The 27,196-nt window shown below is 54.0% G+C and overlaps 12 protein-coding genes across 12 annotated transcripts; 7 read left to right on the forward strand and 5 right to left on the reverse strand.

The window, feature by feature from the left end:
• Window positions 1-4,644: 4,644 nt before the first annotated feature.
• ACRALDRAFT_1082755 (uncharacterized protein) lies at window positions 4,645-6,599 on the reverse strand. The gene is made up of 2 exons (XM_071019350.1): window positions 5,535-6,599; window positions 4,645-5,479 (listed from the first exon to the last, which is right to left on the reverse strand). The coding sequence occupies exons 1-2, from the start codon at window positions 6,167-6,169 to the stop codon at window positions 4,951-4,953; spliced, it is 1,164 nt and encodes a 387-aa protein (XP_070872819.1). The 5' UTR covers window positions 6,170-6,599; the 3' UTR covers window positions 4,645-4,950.
• A 299-nt stretch (window positions 6,600-6,898) lies between these two features.
• On the forward strand, window positions 6,899-8,158 carry ACRALDRAFT_1082754 (uncharacterized protein; the record flags this gene model as incomplete). Its single annotated transcript, XM_071019349.1, has 2 exons — window positions 6,899-7,345; window positions 7,428-8,158. The coding sequence occupies exons 1-2, from the start codon at window positions 6,970-6,972 to the stop codon at window positions 8,156-8,158; spliced, it is 1,107 nt and encodes a 368-aa protein (XP_070872820.1). The 5' UTR covers window positions 6,899-6,969.
• A 276-nt stretch (window positions 8,159-8,434) lies between these two features.
• Window positions 8,435-8,944, reverse strand: ACRALDRAFT_1057901 (uncharacterized protein; the record flags this gene model as incomplete). Its single annotated transcript, XM_071015927.1, has 3 exons — window positions 8,435-8,582; window positions 8,691-8,818; window positions 8,882-8,944. 3 exons carry the CDS (start codon window positions 8,942-8,944, stop codon window positions 8,435-8,437), a joined length of 339 nt encoding a protein of 112 aa, XP_070872821.1.
• An 817-nt stretch (window positions 8,945-9,761) lies between these two features.
• On the forward strand, window positions 9,762-10,905 carry ACRALDRAFT_2022120 (uncharacterized protein; the record flags this gene model as incomplete). The annotated part of the gene is made up of 9 exons (XM_071020084.1): window positions 9,762-9,839; window positions 9,903-9,938; window positions 9,973-10,157; window positions 10,192-10,322; window positions 10,356-10,422; window positions 10,493-10,543; window positions 10,600-10,643; window positions 10,697-10,811; window positions 10,851-10,905. The coding sequence occupies 9 exons, from the start codon at window positions 9,762-9,764 to the stop codon at window positions 10,903-10,905; spliced, it is 762 nt and encodes a 253-aa protein (XP_070872822.1).
• Window positions 10,906-10,927: 22 nt separating this feature from the next.
• Window positions 10,928-11,390, forward strand: ACRALDRAFT_2075824 (uncharacterized protein; the record flags this gene model as incomplete). Its single annotated transcript, XM_071022273.1, has 2 exons — window positions 10,928-11,068; window positions 11,148-11,390. Coding segments are annotated over 2 exons (384 nt in total), but the record flags the coding sequence as incomplete, so codon positions are not given.
• A 433-nt stretch (window positions 11,391-11,823) lies between these two features.
• ACRALDRAFT_2029548 (40S ribosomal protein eS12) lies at window positions 11,824-12,638 on the reverse strand (the record flags this gene model as incomplete). Its single annotated transcript, XM_071020596.1, has 3 exons — window positions 11,824-11,948; window positions 12,072-12,390; window positions 12,636-12,638. The coding sequence occupies 3 exons, from the start codon at window positions 12,636-12,638 to the stop codon at window positions 11,824-11,826; spliced, it is 447 nt and encodes a 148-aa protein (XP_070872824.1).
• A 307-nt stretch (window positions 12,639-12,945) lies between these two features.
• On the forward strand, window positions 12,946-14,337 carry ACRALDRAFT_1064989 (40S ribosomal protein uS8). Its single transcript, XM_071017080.1, has 3 exons — window positions 12,946-13,511; window positions 13,789-13,858; window positions 13,918-14,337. The coding sequence occupies exons 1-3, from the start codon at window positions 13,379-13,381 to the stop codon at window positions 14,105-14,107; spliced, it is 393 nt and encodes a 130-aa protein (XP_070872825.1). The 5' UTR covers window positions 12,946-13,378; the 3' UTR covers window positions 14,108-14,337.
• A 647-nt stretch (window positions 14,338-14,984) lies between these two features.
• On the forward strand, window positions 14,985-16,951 carry ACRALDRAFT_2111231 (glycosyltransferase family 90 protein; the record flags this gene model as incomplete). Its single annotated transcript, XM_071023511.1, has 2 exons — window positions 14,985-16,777; window positions 16,885-16,951. 2 exons carry the CDS (start codon window positions 14,985-14,987, stop codon window positions 16,949-16,951), a joined length of 1,860 nt encoding a protein of 619 aa, XP_070872826.1.
• Window positions 16,952-17,487: 536 nt separating this feature from the next.
• ACRALDRAFT_2110521 (uncharacterized protein) lies at window positions 17,488-19,088 on the reverse strand (the record flags this gene model as incomplete). Its single annotated transcript, XM_071023485.1, has 2 exons — window positions 17,488-18,749; window positions 18,818-19,088. The coding sequence occupies 2 exons, from the start codon at window positions 19,086-19,088 to the stop codon at window positions 17,488-17,490; spliced, it is 1,533 nt and encodes a 510-aa protein (XP_070872827.1).
• Window positions 19,089-19,541: 453 nt separating this feature from the next.
• Window positions 19,542-21,088, reverse strand: ACRALDRAFT_1043961 (uncharacterized protein). Its single transcript, XM_071015331.1, has 3 exons — window positions 20,816-21,088; window positions 20,290-20,707; window positions 19,542-20,210 (listed from the first exon to the last, which is right to left on the reverse strand). Exons 1-3 carry the CDS (start codon window positions 20,882-20,884, stop codon window positions 20,125-20,127), a joined length of 573 nt encoding a protein of 190 aa, XP_070872828.1. The 5' UTR covers window positions 20,885-21,088; the 3' UTR covers window positions 19,542-20,124.
• Window positions 21,089-21,404: 316 nt separating this feature from the next.
• Window positions 21,405-22,953, forward strand: ACRALDRAFT_1064986 (uncharacterized protein). Its single transcript, XM_071017079.1, has 2 exons — window positions 21,405-21,747; window positions 21,831-22,953. Exons 1-2 carry the CDS (start codon window positions 21,612-21,614, stop codon window positions 22,559-22,561), a joined length of 867 nt encoding a protein of 288 aa, XP_070872829.1. The 5' UTR covers window positions 21,405-21,611; the 3' UTR covers window positions 22,562-22,953.
• A 218-nt stretch (window positions 22,954-23,171) lies between these two features.
• On the forward strand, window positions 23,172-26,799 carry ACRALDRAFT_1064984 (uncharacterized protein). The gene has a single exon (XM_071017078.1). The coding sequence runs from the start codon at window positions 23,798-23,800 to the stop codon at window positions 26,591-26,593; it is 2,796 nt and encodes a 931-aa protein (XP_070872830.1). The 5' UTR covers window positions 23,172-23,797; the 3' UTR covers window positions 26,594-26,799.
• Window positions 26,800-27,196: the final 397 nt, after the last annotated feature.

The following is a 27,196-nucleotide window of genomic DNA, read 5'->3' on the forward strand; positions in this document are numbered from 1 at the left end:
GTTTCGTCGGTTTGCCTGGAAGGCCGCGGCCGTCGAGCTTCGCCGGAGAGCTGGCGTAACAAGATGCGCTTAGAGAACAGAGAATCCCGGGCAGAGGGTATAAAGTAGTTAAGTAGTTGATCAGGTACAATGTAGTGTAAAGACAGTCAAAAAGACACGGCCACTAGCAAAACGATCAAAAGAATCAAGCTCGAGTTACACCTCAGCCCGGCGATATAAGAAGGGAAAAGAAGATTAACGTTCTAAATATACAGAGATGTAGGTAGGTGGTCGCGTGGGATGGCTCCCATGCGTGTGTATTGTATGTACAGGGACCCGATGGTCTGTCCGAATGGCAGGGTTTCGAACCGTAGATCTGGGAGATGTGATATCTGGGGTTGGACCGTGTATCTACTATATTTCGCAATTCAGGCAGACAGTCAAGACCAAATGTAGTGCAAGTTGTTCGAGGCAAAAAGCCTTATTCGCCACTAAGGATGGTGAGTGTGGGGGTTCGGTCGCAACTAGGGTCGGTCCCTTCGTCCTCCTCCTCCGTACGTTGTATACTGAGTGCTGACACAACACCGGACGAAACGGTCACCCGCAGCTGCCTTGGCCGGCGTGACACGTGCCGCCTGTTAGTGTCCATTTTAGCGTCAATAGTAGTTTTAGCACCGACGTCCCCACGGGGGCTTGTGAGAAAAGGACACGGTCGTGGGGGGATGTATCTACATGTACTGTGTGCACTTCGTACACATGTACACACATTGTTCCAAGCACAGCACAGCGGGATGCATGCACATCGTGATATTGTGAGGAGATTGCGCTCTGATACCCACGCAGTACTTTTTATGCGAGAGATCGCTGGTGGGGTGGGGTGCGAGAGGATACTGCGAACTTTGAGAATAAGGTCAGATAGTGGGTACCTAATACGTTGTACTCAGTATGTACATACGGGTTGCCTCCCTTCCCCATGGGACCCCCGTGTCTCACTTGCCCACTTACCCCATCCACAGTCTGACATGGCACTTGCGAGCACAGGCTCGTTGAAGCAAAAGGGACCTGATCTACCTAGGCAGGCAATCGCTCCGTTCTCGTACTTTTTCTTTTCCGTTAAAACAGGATGTTATGTTATTAGGTAGCTCAGACCGACTCTTCAAGTCTACTTGCTCTCGGCAACGACTATGGTCCCCGCCTTCCTTCGTCATCATCGGCATGATGCCTTCAACGTCGTCCGCCCTGTGGTTCTGCGTCCAATCATAGACCTGATTATAGTTCTTACAGACGTGTCTCGAGCCGACCATTATAGCGTCACTATCGTCCGGAAATTTGAGCCTAACGTCGTTGATGCCCTCCAGAGTCGTGTCCCCATAGCACATAAGCGCCAGCCGCAAGTACTCGAAGCAATGCCGCATGTGTTCTAGGTCTGGTATATAGCCCATTATTGTCTGATGAAAAGTCATCATGATCATGAACTATGGATATGTCAGGATGGTTGCGCATAGGATTCCATGAATGGCGATCAATACTGACAAGACAGTGCAGTTCATGGTAGACGGCCACCGAATGGATGCCCTTACCGCCATCGGCATGTCCCCTGCTAGGCGGGAGCATGTCCAAGTTTTTCGTAGAATGGATCACCCCTCGCCCAACTGCCGCATAATCCCCGTCAGTCGACGATGAGCAACCGATACCGGGACTGCTGGATTCTCACCCGGCATTAGCTTGTCCCACGCTGCTCGCAACCGGTCCATCTCCGCGTCTGCCTCTGCGCTTGTAGTGATGTTGTCCCAGTTTGGTGTGTACTCTTTTGTCAGTCTGAATTCCCGGATTTCGTAGTCAACTGATGGGGAAAACCACAGGCCACCACCAAGTGGCCCATCCAAGTTAGCGCCACAGCCTCGTCACGGCAAGACATGGAAAAGGAGTGGAAAGTCACACTGGGACCGCACATGTAGGAACGTTTAGCGAGTGGTCTTCTGCAATAAGAAGCTGATCGTTTCCTGCCTGCCATAGCGTCAAGCATGCAGCCCAAAACGTCACGGCGAACCAGAGAAACAGCAGTACGCCCGCCGTCCAGTAGATGACCTTCGATGCCCAGGCATGGAGCCGTGAAGACGGTCGCCCGATTTCCGCAGCGGAGCCGTCATCAGATGGCACCAGTTCGCTCGCCGATTCCCCTCCCTTGGTTTGATGATATTCGAATGACATGGCGTCAAGAATCCAATCGAAATATATTTGAAAGAGAGAGGAACGAATTCAGTAGGCCAGGTGAGCCCGGCCCATGGCCATGTACTGACTTACAACTAGAGGGCGAAGGCGAGAAAACTCGTAATAAGATCGAGTTCGTCTTATGTATGGGTCTGGTAAGGGGACGTTGGTCGTCTGAATAAGCCGAAGATCACGACCCAAAAGGGTAATCAATAAGATGGAGGGGCCGCAAGAACCAGACCTCCCAACTCGACCCAATCGCCCGGGCCCGTAGCAACACCACGCTCTTCACTCTTGGGAAGCCTACATGTAAACAAAGCTGCAACCGACCACCCCACGTACCCGGCGCAGCCGGCGACGTTGGTGGCCTCGGACTAGCATTTAGACCCAGACGCCTGTATACAAGTCATTGTCCGACGTTGTGTAGCCAGATAGTAGTTTGTGTCGGGATAGATGATCATCCGACGAAACTCGGAAAAAGGGACTGCCAATAGGAAACGGGTTCCGAGTTGTGTCATGCTCTACTTAGCGTACAGGTAAACATATCACGGCATCGAAGAGCCGCCTTGGAAGTCCGTGGGCGTGGACTGAGTGCCGGACCCCCAGCCAGGGCCCTATCGTCCGAATGACGACCGCTGCGTATGTTTTCGCATAATACCGAGTCTTCCCGCGCTGAAGAGATCTGGTCGGTCGTACGTTAAATCGCTGAGCTCGAGGCCCTAATCGCCCTTCCAATATCACAACGTTGTTGTACGTTGTAGTTATTCCAGTGAACCAACACCCCTTGCACAGTAACAAGAGGCTGGGCTTCATTCTTTTCTTTTCCAACTCCCCAATCTTGTTAGCACTGCTGCAGGGCCCTTCCCTGCCAATGCCGGCCGGACAACCCAACCCCAAGCAGGGGGGCCGAGCCTTATTATGGCATGGCATCGGAAATGTCCGCACCAAAATAGGTATGGGCAGCGGAGAGGGGGTTGGGCCATGGGTCAAGGCTCGGCGCTGATGGGACGAGGCTGTTCCGAGTCTCAACCAAGGGCACGTGTGCGGTTTGTCACTGGGCTTTACTGATTGGGCATTGCTCTCCGACCGCTCTCTCGCCTATGTCTTCGAATCTTTCGTTGCTTATTAATGTACATTGTACACTACGGCACGGCACCTGCTGAGTAATTACCTACTTTATACCATCCGTACCTAGGATAAACGGTCAAGGGGCATCCGTACAACGTATGTACGTACGTTGTATACAATGCCAACCGTTTGACCGATATCAAAGTTCATGAACAAAAGCTGTTGGCCAAGGTGATTTTGTTCTTTTTGTTTTCTTGATTTACCTAGTTGAAATGAAGTATTGCAGATGTACTCTGCAAGTAATACTCTTTAGAGCATCCACGGGTACCCCTGTGGTAGACAGACCCCCACGGAGCAAGTCCCAATTCCCGCGTGTCGATTGTTCCCCCTCCGTCGATCCCTCCTTGGGGGCGGCCCTGGTCTGAGTTACGCGAATGGATTCATGGCTTGTCCTACGTACTTCGTACGTGTCCTTGCTGCAGCTTCATTATCTTGTATGTACATATGCATTATGTAGGCAGGTAGGCGCAAGGCGAGGTGACCGTGGATCCGCAATGAGCAATGATGAGCCCTGGTCGTGACTCGTGATGGTGGTGGCAGGTTTCTTCTAAAACGATTCTGCATACAAATTGCCGATCCCATATTGCATGCCGATAGTTCCAAGCAAGTCCCCCGGATTTCGCGTAAATATGGCACAATCTTCCAGTAGGGCAATCGTTGTCACCCCATCCTTCACGATGTATCCCAGACAGATGGAATCGGGACAGCGGAAGTATGCCGTATTCCGTATCACCAAGTAATACGGATACTTTGTAAACCACCTCGGGATTGCACCTTTCCCTACTCGGGGATCACCACCACACCGCGTCTTTGTCTCACCCCAGTTTGTCAGTTTCTGACTGGGGAGAGGCTTTTGCCCGCAGTTATCACCCCTGCCTTCCAGAATCTACGTTGTACGAATACTTCGTACATTGTATGGCCTTCGGATTTTGCAGGCTTCTTTAGCGCGCAGCTGATCATCGCCCTTTACCATGATTTGCTCGCTTAGGCTGCTGGCTTGATCCCGAGAGTTCGGGCGGAACGATCGTTGCGGCGAGACTAGCCAGTTATGCCAGTGACGCTATGCTTGACTAATTCAGACACTCTCCCTTATATTATCCACTGTCCGCTCCAAGGTGTCAGTCAGAACGGATTCCCTCAGGATCTGGGAATACTTTGTGCCTCATTACTGGCCAAGACATCAACTGATAGAGTAGACATCGAGTAGGTATAGGGGCAACTGGTTCGCAGAACTCAATACTATGCCTTCCGCTCTCTCTTGTCCTATCGAATGTCAAGTTCCCAGCGCCGCGTCTATCGTAGTGGCGGAGCAAAGTGAACATGATGCGGCTTAAAGTACGGCTCCTGTTCCAAATCTCAAAAGTAGTATATGGCTCCTCCTATACGAAGAGTGGTAGGCATATGAGATCAGATCATGACAGATACCTGAGCTACAGTATTCGGTCCCGTCTCCCCAACACATGGCTTGCCGAGAGATAGATCTAGAAAGGGTTCATAAACGTCCATGATCCTTCGCACAGTTTGTCGCAATAAAATAGAAACAAAAAAAGATGAAATTGATTTCCTGCCGCATGATTGCAAGTAACGTCAAGCCAAGGACGTTCGCCAGCCCTTCCCCTCTCGAGTTTCAGATCACTTGACAAAGAACCCCTTCTTTGTCGACACAGCGGATCGACCCCGACTCATCAAGGCCCTCTTGGCGTTGGCGCTGTGCTTGCTCCCCTTGGGCGCCAATCGCTCGTCTTGCTTCTTAGGCGCGACGCGGTAGAGCGTGCTCCCGACCAGCTTGTCCCGGGGGAGGGCACTCTTTGCCTCCCGAATCAGGCTACGCTGCGCAGTCGAGACTTTCCTGGCCTTGCGGGGTCGTTGTTTGGTGGTCGACTCGAGATCCATCCCCGCATCCGAGTCGTCCGAGTCCGAATCGAGATACTCTGCGGGGAGCACAGATGGGAGCGGTGCCTGCGTATCGAGGCGCTGCCTGCGGGAGGCCGCGGCGTCGGACTCGAGAGTAAGCTGGGTTCGTGGGGTGATGTCGTTTTCATCGTCTCCGATGCCGGGCTTGATACCCGGAGTCTGTGGTTGTTGCGCTTTGCGGGTCTTCGCCTGTTCTTGGAGGAAGGCACTGCGTTCTTGCCTCTTCCGCTTCTGCGCTCTTGCTTGTCTACACTACAATGTTAGGATCCCTCTTGTCAGTCTGGCATCAGGTATCTACGTACTCGGTGATGGCTCGATTGGCGGCTTTCGCGGACTGAAGGACCTGTGCGGCAGCTTTGCTAGTCGACACGACTTCAGGCGCGTCGTCCGAGTCCGAGTCCGAGTCCCCGTCCTCTGGGCTCTGAGCCCGAACCGGGCCTGAAGACTTCGTCGCTTTGGCCTCAGAGGGACTATTCAAGCCGTGGCTGTCATCGCCTGACGGGTCGGAGATGGACTGTGAGGCGACTAGCCGTTTTGCCTTGGAGGAACTATCGCTGGAAACACCTTCCTCAAGCTCGACTTCGTTGCCGGCATCGGAAGGCTTTTTCTCGGAAATGTCTGCTTGCTCAAGCTCTCCGTCACTGGTCGCCTCCTTGGGTTCTAGATCGAGATGACGCTTCTCTGCGCGCGTCGGGGTATGCGTTTCGTTGTTCTTGGGTTCGTCAGAATCGTCGTCTTGATTCGACTTGGCTCTTATTTCTATCACAATAGGCGAGTCCGCGGAAGAGTTTGGGCCTTCAGAGTCTTTGCCGCGAACGGGCAACTTGCGTTGACGTTTGGATGCGGCAACAGTCGCAGGCGAGGTGTTAGTTGAGGATCCTGCGGCACCTCCATCCTCCCCAGACATCCGCTTGCGCATCTGGCGCGTGCTGACCATGTTTTCTTTGTCTTCGTTCTTCGGCGGACTTGGATTTCCTGTCCCTTTGTGAACAGACAACTCGGCTTCGCTCAGAGAATCGACGCTGGCACTATTCTCGAGCCTATTGGTCTTGGCTGAGGCGCAGAGGTGGCCCCGTTGGCCCTGCGCCTCTTGCGGTTTGGAGGTCTGAGACCCTATCTCGTGCCTTCCAGCAGTAAGAAGCCAGTTCCCAATGAGAGGCCTCGGCCTCTGAAATGGTTGCTCGGTGGTTACGAGCGTTGATCGGGCGACTTTGGCGAGGACTCTGGGGGCTCGTTATGGGCGGTTATAAGAGATTGTCACGTTCGCAACCGAGAAGCAGTCGTATATGAGAGGCCTATAGGTAGAGACACAAATTCAGGCCTCTGGATCTCGGGGCAATGAATAATACCATCAGCTCTCATTGTTCTGTTCAAGAAGAGATGAGTGGAAACAAATTTCTTCCACTGAGCTTGAGAAGTGGGTCTCTACATGATGGATTGGGTGATGTTGATTGGCTAAATCCAAACATGATAAGATAAGAGGTTCAACTTCATCTCAAGTGGAACCCCCGGCAACTGGTACCTGGTATGTATCTAGGTACCAGGGTACTCCGAGGCCTTATCTGAGCTTGTCTGCAAAAGTGTGAATGAACCCGCGAGCTGTTTCGAGTCGCGGCACATCATTTGTGCTGTCAGCATCCTTGCCAGACACTCATCCCGTTCCCAGTTGCGAATTGCAGATGGCACGAGCCTCACCAACAAACAGGTCTACTTCCCGATGACTGGCGAGATCAGATCATGTTACGCCGTCCTTTTCCCCCACGAGGACCCTTGAAGAAGCCCGCCTCATTTATCTTTCCAGCCTCCTCATCAAAAACATCGCCCTATCTCCCCGTTAGATATGCTGGCACAAGAGTCAAATATTTCAAGAAGCCGATAAGCGCGTCCCGAGCACCCCCGCCAAGCAGTCAACATTTTATGGAACTCGAACGTGACCGGTGCCGCAATTGGGTACCTCGTCCTCTGGAAGGTTTTAAGGGGATCGTATCAGATGAAAACCCCAAGGCGCTTGATGCGACTCGTGCCCATCGCATCTACTATGCCTACCGGGAAGCAGAGCTTCAAAACGTAAAGAATCGAACATCGATCGATTGGAAGCGCGATTTCGTTAAGTGTGAGAACTTTCCCGCCAAACCAACAGCAGCATTCCTGGATCTACCCATCCTTGGTATTTTGAGTGCTGAAACCTGGTCTAGCCCATGGCGTTACACTATCAGAGCTGCATGATATTGCGCTTCACATGTTCCGAACGCCCAGAGCACCATCCGATGGCCGAACCGAAGACTGGAACTATGCCTCCCGCCTCATGGAAACGGCCGGTGAACTTGGCTACCGGCCCGCCGTTCTCGACCTAGTCCGAAGGATCATCCAAACCAGGCCCGGCGCTACTGGCCTCGATAGAGAGTTTTCTCAACTTCACAGGCGTTTCCGTGACATTGTGGCCGAAGATTGCGACCCCAATGCTCAAACTTTGCAGGGCATGCTCTACGCGAAGCAGGGCGACCATGCACGGGCGCTACAGTTCTTGCAAAGGGCCAAGGCGCTCGCGGGAGCCGATGGGTCCTTCCACTTGAAACCACTCTGCCTCTCTCAGATGGGTATGATTCTGGAGAAGCAGGGAAAGCAGGAACTGGCGGAATCGGAATATGCAGAACTGGCGCGGGACAACACCGGACTCGGATTCTACCATCTTGGCATGCTCTACAAGGCTGAGCCAGTCGCTCGGTGGCTTTTGCAAAAGGCAGCCTCTTCGGGAGTCCATCAGGCAATGAGGGAGCTTGGGAATATTGAATTGACGGATTACGAGAAGGCGGTGGAGGATGGGCATCAGGAGGCGGCACAAAGACACCTTGCCGATTCCCAGGAATGGCACCGTCTGGCCAGCGCATGGTCGTCCACGGTTCCGCCGACAAATGAGACGTATTGAAATCATTGGGAGCGGCACCCATATGTATTGGGTCTGACACTGCGTGCTGCTTCTCGCAGCATCATATGCGATTCGGACATGTAGAACAGAAGGCTTTTTACGTTATATCACTTCATTTACGCTACTAATTTGTATACATACATGCTGATATCTACACATTGCGCATGCAGAAACCTCCTGAGGCAGATGATTCCCACTCGCTAGGCTGTTGTATATAGACAAGAAGGTTCATATATACTGGCAGTGACCTGGTCAACGCCTGTCTGTCCAGTGGTCTCAGATCTTGGCCCGCTGAACGCCCCCTCCAGGGGTAATGTGAACGATCTTTATATTCTGAACCAGGGTACCCGCCTCGAGCTCCTTCATGATAGCCTTGACCGGGGGCGCCTCCATATGTTTGTCTAGGGCTGCCTGGTTCTCGTAACTATTCTCAGGCTCCACGGTCAGCCAGAGCCAGGACCACGGGCCCTTCAGGGAGACGAGCGCATGCCAGAGACGCAGCCCGCCAAGGGGGAAGGGGGTTGCTACTTACGTCTCTCGCACCACCAACTCTTCTAGGCCGTCATTCTTGGCCTTGTCCCCGCGATGGAAGCGGTACGCCAGAGTGCCCGGCTCATTCTTTTCGGCATATTCAGCACATTTGTAGAATAGCTCAATGAACTGGCCACTGAAGTCAGCTCTGACTGTACGAATGATTGAGGGGAGGTGGATAAAGCTACTCACCCTCTCGACTTTTCCGGGCTTTGGTGTTACGATGGCCACGAGGTCAATTCCATGTTCCGCCATCTTTTCTACTTGAACACTGAACAACACGTTTTGGGGCTTTGGTCGTTTCGAATGGATCGGGTGAAGAGGATAAGGCTACCGTGCGGGATGTATTTTGTGCCGAATGTCAACCAAATAGAGATCTAATAAGAGCCACGTCTCCCCAGTGATCAATGCTATAGATAGAGCAGTATAGGAGGGAATGAGGCGACCAGAATCAAGATATCTTTCTGCTAACCTTCGACCTATATAATAGGCAACTCAATAGGGGAACTACGAATATGTAGCTACAGGTAGGCGGGGTTGGCTAGCTACGGAAAAACCCGCCAACGGAAAAGCTTTACCTGACCAGCTAGTTGCACAACTTGGGCTTGCAATTCGAAATGTATTCGTATAGCTGATAAATCAGTCTGGGTCCGGCCCTCGTTGGCGCATGGACGAGCGCAATGGCAGCGAGGAGATTATGTCGGTTCCGTCGTCTCCGCAGCGTTATGATACAGCCTGGCGGAATGTCAACCGGTAAAATGACCCGCCCGAAAGGACCTCTACCCCATGGGCCGGCTCGATCAAACGAGACCAATCGTACGTACTGAGCTTCTCACATGACTAGGGAAGTCGAAGACTATTTCTGCATTGGGCACCCTAATGAATCAGGCAGCAAGTGCTGCGACTACTTAATACGGCTTCATCGAGTGTGCGCTGAACAACTGACGCCACTCACTCCACATGGCTAACCGCCAACCTATTCGCCTGCGACGCGCTCGAGGACATCAGAGTGCGTGATGGCCATGATCCAGTCCTGGCAGATGGCCTTCAATCAATAATAAAAAGCTGGCTAATGGGTGCCAGCATCCCTCGTGCAACTTCCAAACATCGTCTATATCCCGTTTCCGATATCCTATCCCTTGATCAGACGGTACCAGGACTCTTTTAAAGACCAGCTACCTCAGTCAGGACCCAAGCACTCACCACACGGAAGGATTCGCTAAAGGATTGCTTGGGGACTTTCGCGGAAGTTATCTTCGCTTGAATCTCTCTTCGCAGAACAGTGGGATCCTTTAGTCGTCACGCTCTCCCGCGAGTGTCGCACCGCAAAGAGCACTGAAGTTGCGTCTCCGTCTACGTTGTACTTGTTATTGCGTGGTCAGGATGGCCAGAATCGCGTCCACATGGAAACAGGGTCATATTGGGCCACAGCCGGTACACACGACGTGGAGGTCACTGATGACTCCAAGTTAGATATAGCAGAACAATGCTCGCCTGCCCAGCATCTGCTCGGTCGACGTTTCCCAAGCGACAATTAAGTCCCAGGACGCTGTAAAACGGCGCGCTACTCCCGCCAACTGGCGGCCCTGTCCTCAAGCAGCCGGGTGGCCGTGGGCGGAAGGGAGACGGTTCTGTTGACCGTCACATTCACGAGACGTTGGCATAGTCGGCCGACCAGAGAGACTGATGAAGCAGACCGATGACCCCCCAATGCCATCCATATTGAGATGTTTGTGGAAGCTCCGAGTCAGGATTTTCGATTCAGATAGGGGAATTGCTGCCATGCCGGTGACTCGGAGACAGCACGACCAGATACGTCCTCTCCATATCCGAAAGTCGAGGCGTCGCAACACGGTAAGTAGGGCACTTCGTTATGATGCTTTATACAAGGCTGCTGGAGCTGTGGATAGTGGAGTGAGCAATGAAACGACCCCGCATTCAGTCAACGTTGCACGTTGGCGAGGCTTAGACCATTATCAGTGGGGTATTAAAAACTGTACTTCGTAGTCATCAACTTGATGTACCTACCCTATTACAGCACTTCGTACTTCGTACGATACCGAAGACAACCCAAGACAACGATTTCCCATTCCAACGAAAGCACAAATTTGCTTCCGAGGAAGTTTCCACTACAGGCCTGATTGGCGACTTCACACACAAGACGCAGTTTCGTGAGCTTTTTGCAGATTCAATTCCTTCAAGAACAACCTTGGTAGACTCGCCTAGGCTTCACTGATCATGGCAAAATCCGACAAAAAAGGGGCGGGGGATAAAAATGCCGGCAGTAAAGGTGGAAAGAAGGGAGGCAAGGCGGAAGCGACTGGAAAGGAGGCCGGCAAGGCCAAGGGAGCACAGTCCATCAATGTTCGGCATATTCTCGTGAGTGTCATGCCGTTCCATCGTGTCCATCAGGACAGGGTTGGTACTGATGCCGTTGCGGCTACCCGCACATAATTAGTGCGAGAAACACTCAAAGAAGGAAGAGGCGCTAGCCAAGCTGCGAGATGGCGCCAAGTTTGATGACGTTGCGCGGGAATTCTCAGAGGACAAGGCTCGCCAGGGCGGTTCCTTGGGGTGGAAGAGCAAGGGCAGCCTCGATCCCAAGTTCGAGGAGGTCGCTTTTCAACTCGAAGCAAGTTCCACTTCCAGTCCGAAGTACGGCGAGGCGAAGACGGGGTTCGGTTATCACATTATCATGGTACGTACGCATCCGAAGAACCCACAACCACACGTCAACAAAAGCGATAACACCGGCCAAGGTCGAGGGAAGGAAATGAGAGAGAGGCATGCTTGTCGCCAGATGAAAGTGCGAGCACGAGTCTCTCGTCGCGTAGAACTGAGTGAAGATCATGGCTTGCGTTCCTCGGTAAAGAACAACACAACACAAACACTTGCCCATTGGAAATATCCAGTTCGTCATTTTTTTTATTTGCTCTGCTCCTGGTCTGCTTCCACGCAAGATGACCAACACCCAGGCGGCGGTCCTTGCCCGATGCCAGCTGAAGAAGCTAGAGTACAACCCTCACATCATGTGACGGCGGATACCAAATCCTTTTGAAACCTCTATACTTTTCCGGCCTGTAGATGCCCGTCCCGTCCCGTCGTAGCCGTAGCTAGTACCAGTTGTGTTCGGTTTACTGCTCGGTCTGGAAGTAGTTGAGGATGATGGACCGCTCCTGGGACTCCTCGCCCCAGTCCTTGACGACGACGCAGGAGCAGTTGACGACCTTCCGCGCGTTGCCCTCACGGTCAAGAACGCCTAAATTGTCCGTTAGCCGTGTCAATGTAGAGAGGAACCCTGCCCGGACGAGGACCGGGGGGGCATAGGACATGAAAAACGGAAGAACAAAAAAGGCCAATGGGGCCACGGGCAGGAACTTACAGAGACCAGCCCACTCGCCGAGCTGCTTTCCGTCGGGGACCTTGATCAGAGGGATCTTGTGCTCCGAGCAGAGAGCGATGACGAGCTTCTTGTAGGCCTCCTCCTCGCAGTTCTCGTTCAGGACGCACATGTGCGCCTGGCGGCGGTCGAGAGCCTTGGAAGCCTCACGCAGGCCACGGGCCAGGCCGTCGTGCATGAGGGAGAGCTTCAGGACACCCTTGAGGGCGTCCAGGACAGACATCTGGCCCGTGGAGCCGGCCTCGGCAGAGACCTCGACCTCATCGGCAACCTCGGGGGCGTTGTTCTCTTCTACGTCCGACTATTCGAGCGGCACGTCATCTCTTGGTTAGCCCATGACGTTCCTTTCAATCGTGAACCAGTTTTCGCTCCTGGCCTTGCTATGTGCATGCTAGCCAACCCGCCGAACCCCTCCCTTGCCGGCCGGGGTGCAGTCAATCGCCTATGGGTGTCGGTGGGAAGGGCTTCGGATACCCCTCTGTCACGAGGCGGGCAAGCGCCAAAGCGCGTCCCTCGAATTGGCTGGGATTTCTAAGAGAAACTCACCATCTTGACTGAGTTGTATAGCAAGTAGTTGTCGGTGCGATCCTCGAAGAGTTTATCGTTGGGAGGGGAAAAGTTGGGGAGTTTTTTTTTGGCAATGCGGTGTGGTCGTAACTTTGTTGTAGTGGTCGCGCGATCGGGCCCAGCCAGATAACTTCGCGAGATACTTTGTGTGTGCCTCTATCGGACATTGGCTAATTTCCATTGGCCAGCGTGCATTTAGGGCACTTGGATGAGGAGACAGCACGGGCCACCCACAAGGTCCAAAAATTGCTGGTACTTTTTTTTTTTTTTGGTGGTCAGTTCCTGTGGGGAAAAAGTCCGCGTTATTTCTGCTGAATCTCCCAAGCTCTCCCTCTTCTTCCTCAACTCGTCGCCGTCTTTACACCACCCCAGTCCAACCGAAACTTCATTCATTGAGGTATGTACAATTATATGTCCAATATGACGACGTAATTGAAGCAGAACGGCGTATGCCTTTCTCGACGGCAGAGGGGAGCAATCGGACCGAGTCGGTGGTGCCGTCGCCGCGATGCCATGAGGAAACGGAGGACCAGCCCGCGACGATGACCTTCGATACGCTCCCCTTCCTCAGCAATGAGCGGCAGAACCCTCTTCAATTTGCGTCTTGGAGGGCACTCTCCCTGCTCCGAGCCTCGGAAGGCTAACTCCCAATCCCTGTGGTAGATACCTCATCTCGAGCCACCAAACGATTTGAGAATCTCCACCCTCCAACAACAACCAAGATGGTCCGCACTTCGGTTCTCCACGATGCTCTCAACAGCATGAACAACGCCGAGAAGGCCGGCAAGCGTCAGGTCCTCATCCGACCCAGCTCCAAGGTCATTGTCCGGTTCCTGCAGGTTATGCAGAAGCACGGTATGTCACAGTTTGCCTCTACCCTGTTGTCACACGAATCCTGTCCCGGTCTTCCGCCTCTATTTTGTCATCCTGTCAAAAGCGACGAAATGACTGCGCCTACCCCAACCCGTTCGGCACGATAACTAGGGCTCCGGTCTCATTCCCACGACCCTGCCCCTATAAGATGCCGATATATTGAGACATTGGCGAAGATCTTACACCTGTCCCTATTCCACCCCATGAAGTTCTAGGTTTAATCTTTCGCCACATCAACTTACTGACATTACCTGTCTAGGCTACATTGGCGAGTTCGAGGAGGTTGATGACCATCGGTCTGGCAAGATTGTCGTTCAGCTGAACGGACGGTATGTTCACCCACTTATGCCTCTGAATCTGCATTGCATGTTCTAATCAAGCGCAATAGCCTGAACAAGTGCGGTGTCATCTCTCCCCGCTTCAACGTCCGCCTTGCCGACCTGGAGAAGTGGGTCGTCAAGCTGCTGCCCGCCCGTCAGTTCGGCTACGTTATTCTGACCACGTCTGCCGGCATCATGGACCACGAGGAGGCTCGCCGGAAGCACGTCGCTGGCAAGATCATCGGTTTCTTCTACTAGATGGCACGAGTTTGGGGGGAGAAAAGGGGGGAAGACGGGGATGAAAAACGTACATGATGAATCTCGGGGCAATTCTGCGGCGTTTGGGGATCTGTCAAATCATGGCCGATATTATACCACTTGAAGCGTCTTACGCTAGCTGCGTATTAAACCTGCTGCAATGAAACCTTCCCAGGATGACCCGACCATAATCCACATTCTCTGTGTATGAGTGACGTTGGTCGTGTGCCACTTGTATTGACTTCGGACCTGGTGAGCCTCTCGTACATGACGAGAGGGGCCGTGCCGAGTGAGTGTGCTCTTAATTTACCAGTCGCTATCCTTCTCAATGTCCAGTATAATACACTACATTGTATATGTACGTTGTATGCTCATTCTCTACTGAGTAATGAGAATGATGTCGGCCGAGTTTGGTAATCTTACAGGCGCATAATAAGTACCAATGAGCACCTTGAGATGAAATTCACGATTTATTCGTAGGCTGATTATGCGTAAGCCCCGTCGAGCTTCTTGTCCGTATTCGTCTCGGCGAATTGGGTCCCAGCCGCCAGGGGCCAATCCAGTTTCACATGGCGGTACCTGCAGAGTTTACCCCCCTTGAAGAGTTGTTGCCGCGTACTTCGTAATTAGGTCCATCGTAATGTTACCCGACAGTGATAAAAGGTCAACATCTCCTTGATATGCATGGCAACGGCACATACCCGCGTCTCCCTGTCAATTTTACGTGGCACACATTGTTCCAAGTGCGGCGGGCATAGGATTTATGCGTGAGACTTAATCCACACTGTTTTTTGTGCGACATCATACTCCACATTTCCTTATGTTTGACGGAGGGCGACGACGCGCCTGGTGGAAGGGAACGCACTCCTCGCGCGTCATGCGCCGTCGCCATCTGACCCTCATCGGCTTGATCGTCTTCTTGACTACCTGCGCGTACACCGTCTTCCGGATTCCGCCGTCGCTACGACCCCTGCAAACTGAAGAGGCGTATGTTGGGGGAGGCGACAAGCACGAACACGAGGCCTACTTTTCCAGCGAAGATGAGGTGGCCCAGCAGCGGAAGGAACCTCTCGATAAGCGGCCAAAGGCTGGCCCTGGGCCTGGCTCGCATCCGATTTTGAGTCTCATCGCAGACGCCGAGCGGACCTTCGAGGAAGTCAAGGCCCGGCAGTCCCAAACGCTCCACGAGGCCGTTGCCGAATACCAACGCCGTCACGGTATCCCCCCTCCGCCGCATTTCGACAAGTGGTACGAGTTCGCCAGTGCCAACAAGGTCCAGCTGATTGATGAATTCGACATGATCCACGACATGATCACTCCCTTTTGGGGATTGAAGCCCCAGACCATCCGCGCGAGGGCCCAGGAGGCTCTCGGCCACCCAAACTTCCTCATGGCCTTGTTGATCCGCGACCACGAGATAACGCACGTCGATGGCGCGCTCGAGTGGCAGCAAGAAGCCACAAGCGGCATGATAAACAAATTCATTCAATACCTACCTAGCATGGACCTGGCCTTCAATGTACACGACGAGCCTCGCGTCGTGGTGCCGCACGACGACTTGTCGCGCCTGATCGACACGGCCAAGAACCACAGCATGCCCAAGCTCAACGCCGCCGCCGGTCGCCTAAAGAACGGCTTCACGGAAAATCCAAAGGGTCTGAGCGCTGGCCGCAGCATCGAACACATCAAGCGTACCCGATTCAATGTTTTCCCTCGCCAGCCTGTCTGGAGTCACTCGCGCATGTCCTGCCCGGCCGACAGCCCCGCCCGTACCCTCGACGACGACGAACGCCATGACGACGTCTCGAAATATGGAGTCAGCGAGCTTGGGTTTGTCTACAACGTTACCGCCATGTCCGATATCTGCCTGTCGCCGAGTCTTGCCGACACGTACGGCTTCTTCGATAGCCCCAACGCCTACAACATAGCCCATGACTTGTTCCCTATATTCTCGCAGTCGAAAATCTCGTCCTACCAGGACCTGGCGTACCCTTCTCCGTGGTACTGGGCGGAAAAGGTCGAGTACGACGAAGCCCGCGACAAGCCCTGGGAGGAAAAAGAGGACCGCCTGTACTGGCGTGGTTCCACCACTGGCGGGTACAGCGGGAGGGGCGGATGGCGGAGGCACCACCGTCAGAATTTCGTGCGCAAGATCAACTCGAACGGACCGGCTAAGATTTACGTCAACGGGGGCGACCAGACCCATCCCAACTGGACCGTTCAGGAGGTGCCCCGTGGACGCTACCGAGATTCCATCGATATCCACTTCAGCTATATCGGCCAGTGTGACCAGGGCGACTGCGACGCCCAGATCGAATTCTTCAACCTCGAGGAACACGCCGACCAGCAGGACGCCTGGAACTTCAAGCACCTGCTCGACATGGACGGTAACGCCTTCTCGGGCCGCTTCTACGCCTTCCTGCGCTCCCGCAGCCTGACTTTCAAGTACGCCATCTTCCGCGAGTGGCACTCCGACTGGCTCTGGCCATGGGTACACTATGTCCCGCTCAGCCTGCGTGGGGATGACTGGCTCGAGGCGGTACGGTTCTTCAGCGACGACGGACCGGGGAATCGCGAGGCCGAGAAGATTGCCCAGGCCGGCCGGGCATGGGCTGGCAAGGTGTTGAGAAAGGAGGATATGGAGGTTTGGCTCTTCAGGCTTTTGTTGGAGTGAGTAGACCTTTTTTTCCCCTGTCCTATCCGTATTTGCTCTGCTTCTTTCTCTCTTCGTCCCGCCCACAGGCCTGACTAGTCGGACTGACTGACCGCTTATTTAGGTATGGACGTGTCATCGACGATAACAGAGAGGCAATTGGATTTTCCTTCGATACCCCGATGTCTTGAGAGTCTTGCTTTTTCAGTTGGGCGTGTTATTGCTCGCCTCCCGCTTCATCCCAAGTTGAAGCATTCCAGTGATTTATGTGCGAGTTGCCTTATTTACAGGGTCGTTTGGAAAGATGCATCCATCTGGGGTTAGCATGGCGTTCGAATTTAGGAGATGGAAGTGTCATTCGAGACATCTGTTTGGTCTGCATACAAGGTGTATCTGGTGTATTGGTCTGTATCATTATATATTTTGTCTTGACTCCTGAAAACGGGATAGGAACCTGACTCAAATCTGGATCATTGCTGCGAGAAGAGTACGAGCTCATACGCTCAATTGCTGTAGAAGTACGTTTAGTTGATGATGTATCGATCCTTCTCCGCAGTACCGGAATAAACTACATGCAACGTTGTAAATTACCTAGAACCATTGACGCCAACCTGCTGCTGCCGGCGAGTCCAGTGAATACGAATCTATATCCAACCCCCCGACATACCTCTGCCTACATCGTAGACACCTGGCCCTGCTTCGGAAGGACGTGTTGATAGGGAAGCGGTCAAACATAAGCATCGTCCTCCCCATCCGCATCGAGCTCAACACCCTTCTCCGACGGCGTCCGACTTGCACGTTCTGCTTCCTGGGCGTGCTCATCCTCGGAAGCATCATCCTTCAGAGGACCGTCCGGAGCAGCCATCTGGTGAGATGTCTCGTCGTACTCTTCAATCTCTTTGTCGGCGCCAGCATCAGCCTCGGCATCCTCCGTGGCCTCGGCGTGACTCAACAGCGGATTGGCTTTATATTTGGCCAACAGCTCGCGCAAATCGGCATCAGGTTCCCTCACAGCGACATTAATCTGGCTGACCGTCTTCTCTTCATCCATCTGGCTGAGATTGCGGGTAATGTTCTTGGAGCGCTGGGGCCGAACGGTGGTGCGCTGGATGACGGGATAAAAGTACGCCGCTTTTTGTCGCATCACAGTGCCGTCATCTCCATCAGGGCTGTTCTCGTCGTCGTTGAAGGTAACAATCAGCTCCTCGCTGAACTTGTCCGCCGCGTCGAATTCCGATTCCTTGGCAGTTTCATAGCTTCGCAGACGGACAAACTGGAAACACGGCCCCAAAACGGAAGAAGTGTGGGTAGCCAGCTCGGGGACGTCGCGGTCGGGATTATCGAGGTCAAACGCCACGCGGAAGCGCTCGCCAACTTCCTGGGTGCTGGGAACGAAGAAATTATAGTCGAGGAGATTGGAAGGTTTCGGGAATCTATCCGGTGCGCGGGCATGCGCCTCGACAGCGGCCTGGTAGTCTGCTTCCTCCTCGGCCGTCTTGTCGATGGGCTGAAGGATGGCGCTGAGCAGACGGCGGTCATACGTCGACGAGGAAGGGACGGGGTTGGTCTGCAATTTGACAGTGACATAGGCACCGGAATCCGGGAGAGCATCCAAATCGGGCAGCAAAGGGCGGGAATCGACGATGCGAATGTTCTTCTTCTTGGCCGGATGTTGCAGAGTGCGGGGGTCTTTCATGTGGCGTTGGGCCTTCTCAAACGACTTTTCAATCTTGCGTCGGATGGCCGCTGGAGAGCCGACGTCCGGCTCGGGAGGCGGTCGCTTCTCGGGGCGCTTGAGCTTCGGCTGAAGGAAGGCCGTCGGGACAGCAGGGGAGCCGCGCTTGCTTGCTACGGACGAGATATACTCGGTGCGGCGCAGGAAAGAGACAGTCGTATCCGTGCCCTTCGGCCTGCCTAGCGTCGAGAGAGGGCGGAGGAGAGGCCTGTCGTTGGGGTGGAGAGGCGGTGGCGGTGAGGAGGGTTGGATGGCTAGTTCACCAAGTCAGCATGCCTTTGTCCCACTGCAGGGTAGAGAGGACTGGGTTCCGGCGACTCACAGCTCTCATCGCCGTCAAAGATTCCTGGCATTCCCACCAGGTCGAGGGGCATGCCAAGCTCGGCATCCGCCTCGATGTTCAGAGGCTGTTCCCTCGCAAGGCGCGAGGCAAAGCCCGGGTTAATGTATTGGCCACTGGCAAGCCCAGTGTTGGGAATGTCTAATAGCTTGGGAGGGTTGGGTGGTGGAGGGAGTGTGTTGGCGTATCGAATTCGCGCGATGAAATCCTGATGGATCACGCGCTCGCCGCTGCGAGGCGCGGACGAAGACATGGTCGCGATGCAAGAGCGTCGGAGACCCTAACAATATTGATACCTCTGAATTCGGCGTGGTGTTACCAAAGAGCGCGTCAGATAAGTTGTATGGTCTAACCGCCAGCTAGCGGAATGGCGTCGAAGTTGAGGACAATGGTGAGCGCTGCTGAGACAGAAATAGAGCTGCGTGATAAGGTTGGGCAATCGAATTGCAATTGAGGAAGCTGCAGGAGAGAAAGGCGACAAGAGCTGGTACACGAGGCTGACCAATGGGCGGGCATGGCCTAATTTAGGTAGTCCCCCAAGGCCAACAACGGGAACAATGTACGGATACAATGCGGAATGTGTCCGTGTAGTTTCCGTAAGTGTACCGGTACATCATCTTACGAAGTACGTCGTAGGTACTTCGTAGCTCCCGAAATAGGTAGGTACCTACATGTACTTAGTAATCAAATGTATAAAATGTATCGAAGGCATCTGCACCTCCAAAGAGTCCCGATACACGAGACGCTCGCTCGCTTCCCATTCATCTAGAAGTCTCGCAAGGAAGTTACCTATGTATCATTTTAAGCATGTGGCTCGTATTACGGATACAAATAGTTGTAGACGTTTATGCCATTGAAGACGCTGCTACCCCACAGTGTATTCATTATTGAGAGACCATGCATGCCCTTGGTCGCTTCTTCCGCCATTTTTTTTTGTCCCAGTCATTCCAATGAATAAGGTACAGCATACATGGCAACAGAAAGACTCCCGCCTCCGGGATGCTGAATGATGGCGGCCTTCACTCATTCAGCGTCATGGCTGCGAGATGAATATTTATCGAGACGACGGAGTCGAGCCACTCGACCCAAAACAAAGGGTTCCCCTAAGTGTCTCGCAATCGTCCCAGAAAGGAAGATCTATTAACGAGAAATTCGACCTCCTGCATCCCGATCGTCTATTCCCGTGCATTGAATGTTTATACATAGGTAATCGTAACCGTTGTCGCCCTAAGATTGGCCCCCAGCAAGTAGGCCGTGCCCTGCAACAGTGAAATCGTATGTGAATGGTTTCAAGAGCTGTTCTTCGTGTAGTTCTTCTTGCCGAAAGTAAAGGGAACGTAGCGGTACTTGATCATGTGCTGAATTTGCTTGCGCACTAGAATACCATGTTAACGGATTCTGTCTGCTTGCGATTGTCGAAAATAAAACAAAAACGGGGTTGGGGGAAAACATACTGGTAAGTACGAAGAGCATGAACCAGTACATGACGAGAATGGGCCAGAAAACCGGCACGTTGAAAATCTCGAACCAGGTACATGTGAAGGAGATGAGAATAGCGCGCGTGGCCCAGTACCAGAACTTGAACTCGGGCAGACGGCGAATGAAGGGCCTAAACTCTTCGTCCTGCCTGGTCGGAAGGGTGCCCACGGAGCCGTCCTCCATCTCGTTGTCGAGTGCGTCATTCGAAGGGTCGAACTTCGGCTGCAGGAAGGCGAGGAACAAGTTTAGAAGGTAGATGCCCAGGGCATACGCCACGATATACCAGCCTTGCGCAAGGAAGATGCGCAAGAAGAAGACGATGATAAGCGCGCCGGTGCTGAGCCATCGATAAAGAACATATGGTGTCGACTGGTCGAGGAGGGCTTGGTAGTACTAGGGGGGAGACTATGTTAGCTGGCCCCGTCGCGACATCCAAAGCGACGGTAGAATGCAGAATTGATAGACCGGGAGAGGGGCGGGGGAGATGTCAGATTTGCCTACTCTTTGAATTCTTGACCCCTGCGCGCTCACGGCCGCGAAAGGTGAAGGTTCCGGCTCCAGGGACTCCATTATCGTCGTAGTCGCACAGCTAGGTACGAGCGCGTTGAGAGATTAGGTTCGTGACGGCGGACACGTCGGTAGAATCTCGTCGAAAAAAAGGGTTAATCGAGACAACAGCGTGTACGAGTCGGCGACGAGGTTGCGTCGCGTGGATGACAGTAATCCCTTGAAAAAATGTTGCTAGGCTGCCGTGATATCGAGCCTACTGACGACTCCTTACCAATTGAGTAGATTATTTAGCCACGTAGGGAGAACATCGATATACTTGGAGCCGGAGTTTAACCATGCTTCGTATTTGTTACCAACGGTTGAGACAAAGCTAGCCAAGCCACTCCAGGGTGGCTGAGTGTCTGATTGATTATATAATAGTAAGACTGAGGTACGAAGATACAGAGATTACACATCATTACGTCAAGGGTACGTTGTACAGGCCCCAAACTCGTACCAGCGCATGTCCTAGAGCATGGATGTCATTATCCCGAGTATCCTCGGTATTGAGCCGATGCTTTCCATACATCTCCATGGCCATAGCTCCGCTTGATCTTACTTTTCTACAAACGTAGATACGAGACCATCGAACCATTGATTGAAGTCCCGACTCGAATTGATTGTTATCCATTGTGTTTTGTCCTTTTACTCGTATTCTTTTCACATTTGTGACGATAGCTATCCTGTTATCTTCCAGCTCACGCCGACACTCGAACCTCATTCAGATTCCTTTAGCAGAGCGATCACCATGAACTCCTTACGATACATGAGACCCGTTGCCTCGCGCCTGCAGGCCTCGACTCTACCCAGAATCACAAGGTCTTACTCGAGCAACTCTTACGAGTACATCCAGGTGTCGCAGCCAAAGCCTGGCGTTGGTCAAGGTGAGATATACACTAGATGAGACCACGCAGCGTGGGTGGTAACCCGTACTAACATGAAATGTGCTAACCTTGCTCTTGTGTAGTGACTCTTAACCGACCCAAGGCGCTCAATGCCCTGTGCACGCCGCTTATCAACGAGCTCAACACGGCCCTCAGGGCGTTCAACCAGTCGGATGACACGTCTGTGATCGTGCTGACGGGGTCGCAGAGGGCCTTCGCGGCGGGAGCGGACATCAAGGAGATGGCTCCCCTGACCTTTTCGGAAGCCTACACCAAGTCCTTCATCGAATCGTGGTCCCTGCTGACCACAGAGGTCAAGAAGCCCATCATCGCGGCGGTATCTGGGCACGCTCTGGGCGGGGGTTGCGAGCTGGCCATGATGTGCGATCTCATCTACTGCACCGAGGGCGCCAACTTTGGCCAGCCGGAGATTAAGCTGGGCACGATTCCGGGTGCCGGTGGCAGCCAGAGGCTGACCAGGGCGATCGGCAAGTCCAAGGCCATGGAGCTCATCCTGACGGGCAAGTCCTTCACGGGCACCGAGGCGGCTCAATGGGGTGTCGCGGCGCGGGCGTTCCCGACGTACGAGGCACTGATGGAGGAGACGTTGAAGACGGCCGAGACGATTGCGGGGTATTCGAGGGTGGCCATCAACGCGTGCAAGGAGGTTGTCAACAAGAGCCAGGACCTACCTCTCCGAGACGGCGTCGAGTTCGAAAGGCGAGTGTTCCACGGCCTGTTCGGGAGCAACGATCAGAAGGTGGGCATGAAGGCATTCGCCGAGAAGAAGAAGGCGGAGTGGACCCATTCGTGAAGAGAGCCGGGCGCCCACTGTCTATTAATGGATATGTTGAACACTTCGGAGTTGCAGATAATATATTAAGAAGACCATGTGTAGAAGAGGAAAACCACTGTATCAGTGGAATTTGGCTGGAGGGATTCCGGTCTGGGACCATATCCCATAAAATTGACACCATTTATATGTCGAATTAAAAACGAGTTGTTCATGGAATTCTCATGCTCTTGGAGAGGGTTTGACGAAGAGGCCGCCTGTACCGTTGCAAGTACACTAGGTACTGTTACCCCACGACCGTTCTTGTCTACCTTGGGTATAGTGGGTGTAACGAGAGCTTACAAGGTGGGTTGTATTCTGTATTGTTTCGGTACCACGAAGTACTTCGTACGCAATGCTCAAGCGCCCGTCCCGTCACTTCCTCCTTCAAGGAACCCCTTTACGAATACACTATCGTACTGATCATTTTGCCCTTACTCACCACCTACCAACCTTCCTAGTAGATACCTATTCATGCGTTTCCCCACCTTCGAATAGGTTCTGTGCCGAGCCTCCCATTTCCAACCTTACTACTCGTTATCCCTCTCCCAAGACCCTGTCTCTCTCTCGACTCTTTTATAACGGTTTTCAGCCGCCCGCCACAACGGCACTAGCCGGCTTGTGGGCGCTGGGAGAAGGCAGGGTAACGCACAGGCGCTTGGCTATTGGACCATCTGATGGATGATCATGAGATGTTGCGCATTTGTTTACTCTCCTGCGGTTCCCTCCCGTATCATTTCTAGAGCCTTTTCTGAAAGTCTTTGTTTCCTTACATATATATTCTTCACTTATCTACCTACCTATCATTTGGGATATACATTCGATACCCTTGGTTCGCGAACAGTGGGCGATCCTGTACCATGATACGGATCCTTCGAGACCGACCATGGACCTCGAAAAGGAGTTAACCTGCTCTGTACGTCTGCAACATCTGGCCTGGCAGATCATCTACTGGCACTACCAGGTGTCCCCGTACTCTTGGCAACAGAAACAGGCTAACGTTGGAGAGTAATACAGATTTGCACGGAGCTCCTCTATCAACCCCTGACATTGCTCGACTGCCTGCACACCTACTGCGGTGCCTGCCTGAAAGACTGGTTCGCTTTCCAAGAAAACCAAGCCCTACAGGACACCGGTACTCCTACATTCACATGTCCCTCATGCCGCGCCCCCGTTCGGGACACGAGGCACAATGCCACTGTTACGACGCTGTTGGAGATGTTTATCTCTGCGAACCCCGGGAAGGATCGACCAGCAGCTGAAAAGGAAGAACTCGCGGCCAAATACAAGCGTGGCGACCAAGTGTTGCCCCGACATCGGAGCTCCAATGTAACACCAGACGCCAGACGCCTCGAAGAGGAAGACCGGATGCTGATCGACGAGGTGCGCGAGATGAGTCTGAGAGAAGTGCACGGCGACGCCCCGCTCACATCGGCGGGGCCAAGACGCCGAAGGCGCCGGGACAGTAGGTCGAGCGAGGGACGTGTAAGAAGAAGCCGTGACCCGAGTGGGGAGAGTGCCCGTAGCCAGCGCCACGACGGCGTAGCTCGACGCCATGGCGAGGACGCCCGTTACCACGGCGATCAGCTGCATCCAGAGCCACAGACAGGGGACCATCATCGCCGGCGGAGACGGAGCGACTCCAGGAGACGGCGGGATAATGCGTCGGATGCGCGTCACCGGCAGATCGAGCACCAGTCGTCCTTGCGCTCCCTCATCAGTTCGGATGACCTCAACGAGCGAGATATCGAGCGGGAAATTGAGGAGTTCGCAAGGCAGATCCAGGAAGAAGGATTACTGGATGGACTGGATCTGGACAATATCGACCTCGGCAGAAATGACGACCTGAGTCGCAAGATCACCGAGGCCTATCGCAGGAGGCAGCGGGAGCGAGAGCGAGAGCGAGAACGAGAACGAGAACGAGAACGACCACGGGTCATCGAGTCAAACAGGAGGAATGATAACGGCAATGCGAGTCCAAACAACATCACTACATCACGTCTCGTTACAGAACCCGCCCAGGAGTCGTTACGCCCCGTAGCCGCAAGCACGACTACATCAGCAGAAGCAGTAGTCGACACGTCGTCATCATTGCCATCGTCATCATCCTCGTCATCGCCGCCGGCAGCACCAGCATCGACATCTGCCGCCTCGTCATCGGATAATGGACGGCAACACGACAGGCGCCGTCCACACACCCGGTCGGCAAGTGCCACTAGTGTCGTGGAAGGACGCACCCGACCACCACCTACACTCAGTGCCGCTCTTCCAGACACGCGGAGCGGCCGACAACGAGGGAGGAGCTCGAGTAGCTGCCGTCCCTCAGCCGTACCCGCCCCCGGTACGCAGTCTGGCCCGAGTCTGGCTACTCGGCCACGGACCGACCTGAACCCTCGGACGCAGAGTCAAGATGGCCTTACTCCTCCTCGGGCAGCGTCCAGTGATGGGCGAAGCTGTTCCAGAACGGTGCCGACGACCGTCGCCGGGTCTTCTTCGTCCACATCACGCGATCAATCCTTTGCCAGCCGGCTCCCGGATCTCACGAGCCTGGTCTCGGCCAACTTCGCATCGACGCCGGGCCCTCTGAACCGTGGCAATCGGCCGGCTGACCTGGCCGTTGTTAACCCGACCACATCGGTCTCGGGATCATCGTCCGGTCAATCAGCGCCGTTCAATCAGCAACGGAGTCGCACCCAGCTCTACCCCGAACCATCGATTACCTGCTCGCGCTGTTCAAAATCGCACATTGAGTACCAAGTTCATTACAACTGCCTCATCTGCGCCAGCGGGAACTGGAACCTGTGCTTAGACTGCTACCGGACCGGCAAGGGGTGTCTGCACTGGTTCGGCTTCGGCCATGGCGCTTATGCCAAGTGGGACAGGGCTCGCCAGAATGGTCGCGATGATCTCCCCCGACCGCACGTGCTCACGGCCAACCGCTACTTACCGCCCAAGATCACGCCCGGCGGCGCCGATGGCCGGCGGACGCTGACGACCGACGACCCCGTCAAGCGGCTTGAGAGCGGTTACTTTTGCGCGCGCTGCGGGGCCTGGGCCAACGAGTGCTACTGGCGGTGCGACCTGTGCAACCAGGGCGACTGGGGCTTCTGCAACGACTGCGTCAACCAGGGCAATTCGTGCACTCACCCCTTGCTCCCGCTTACGTACCAGCCACCCGCATCACACACACCTCCCGCTAGCCCACGGTCACGGCAGCCGCCGCAGGCCGCCAGCCTCCTGACGGGACCCAGTGTCTGGAACGCCGGCCCATTCAGGCCGCTCACCTTCACGACGCGCTGTGACGTCTGCCAGGACCCGATTCGGCCGCGGGACATGCGCTTTCACTGCTTCAGCTGCACGAGTTCGATCGAACCGGACACCAACCCTGGCGACTATGACGTCTGTAAAGAGTGTTACACCGCCCTCGTCGCGCGAGGTCAGATCAGCGAGGAGAATGGGACGGCCGGATGGCGCAGGTGCCCCCAACGAGGGCATCGCATGGTCGTGGTGGAGTTTCGGGACGGACCCGGAGGACAGTTCCGCCATGTAGTGGCTGATCTCGTCGGCGGGCGCAGACTACGAGTTGGTCCCGCGGATATCGAAGGGTTACAGAAGTGGTCCTGGTTCGAAGGCGACAGGAAACGAGAACGACTCGTGACCTTGGACGTGGCTGCTTCGAGGCCCAATGCGGCGAATGCCAATGCCAATGCCGACGCCGACGCCGGGACAGACAGCGCTGGGGCAAGCGACGATCCAGCAGCGGCCACATTGCCGGTAGAGACGTTCCCGCCAGTTGGAGGTACTGGCATGTCGGCTATAGCGACGTGGTCATGGTATCCCAAAGCCGATGACGAGTTACTGTTTCCTAAGGGGGCAGAAGTGAGGGAGGTCGAGGATGTGAACGGAGACTGGTTCTTCGGTGTGTATATGGGAGCTTCGGGACTCTTTCCTAGTCCTTATGTCCAGCTACTGGATGGGGCAACGGGCACACATATTCAGCACGATAAAGCATAGTGCCGGCCGGTAGACGATCTGGCTGTCAGGCTCCTTGATGAAGTTTATGAGGTTATGAGTGCAACATGAACATTTGGATGAACGAGAGACGAACATCAATGATATACATATTACCTATCTAAGACAAAGTAGTTGGCATAGCAGCCATGGCCGCCTATTGCCATGATGTAGCGAATAAAGAGAACCCAATGCGTGTGGTGTTGTGTTATTAGCTTAAGATGCAGTGCAGTGGCAAGATGCTGAACATAGAGAGGCTTCAGTGGGTGTGTCAGCTAGGCCAGCTAGTGGCATCTAGACCTGTGGGTGGTTTCTCACAGGTACCTGTAGGCTGTTGGGCCGGCGCCTTGGCCCTGAGCTTACACCAACCCAAATCAATCAACAACAGTATTACCGCATACCGCCGCTCATTTCAACTTTGATCTGTGCCATTGAAGCATCAAATATCCATCTAAAATACCACCCAAGATATCCGCATCTGTTCTGCCGCAAAGGTCAACTGGCACTCATCAACATGTGGTGTACGGTACGTACCTACGGCTACGCATTATGTAAGCTTGGCGGCACGGGTAGAGCCCCACAATAGCGGGAAGGTAGGGAACTTGT

The sequence above is a fragment of the Sodiomyces alcalophilus genome (assembly GCF_042370955.1).
Source record: "Sodiomyces alcalophilus JCM 7366 unplaced genomic scaffold ACRALscaffold_7, whole genome shotgun sequence".
NCBI classification, from domain to species: domain Eukaryota; kingdom Fungi; phylum Ascomycota; class Sordariomycetes; order Glomerellales; family Plectosphaerellaceae; genus Sodiomyces; species Sodiomyces alcalophilus.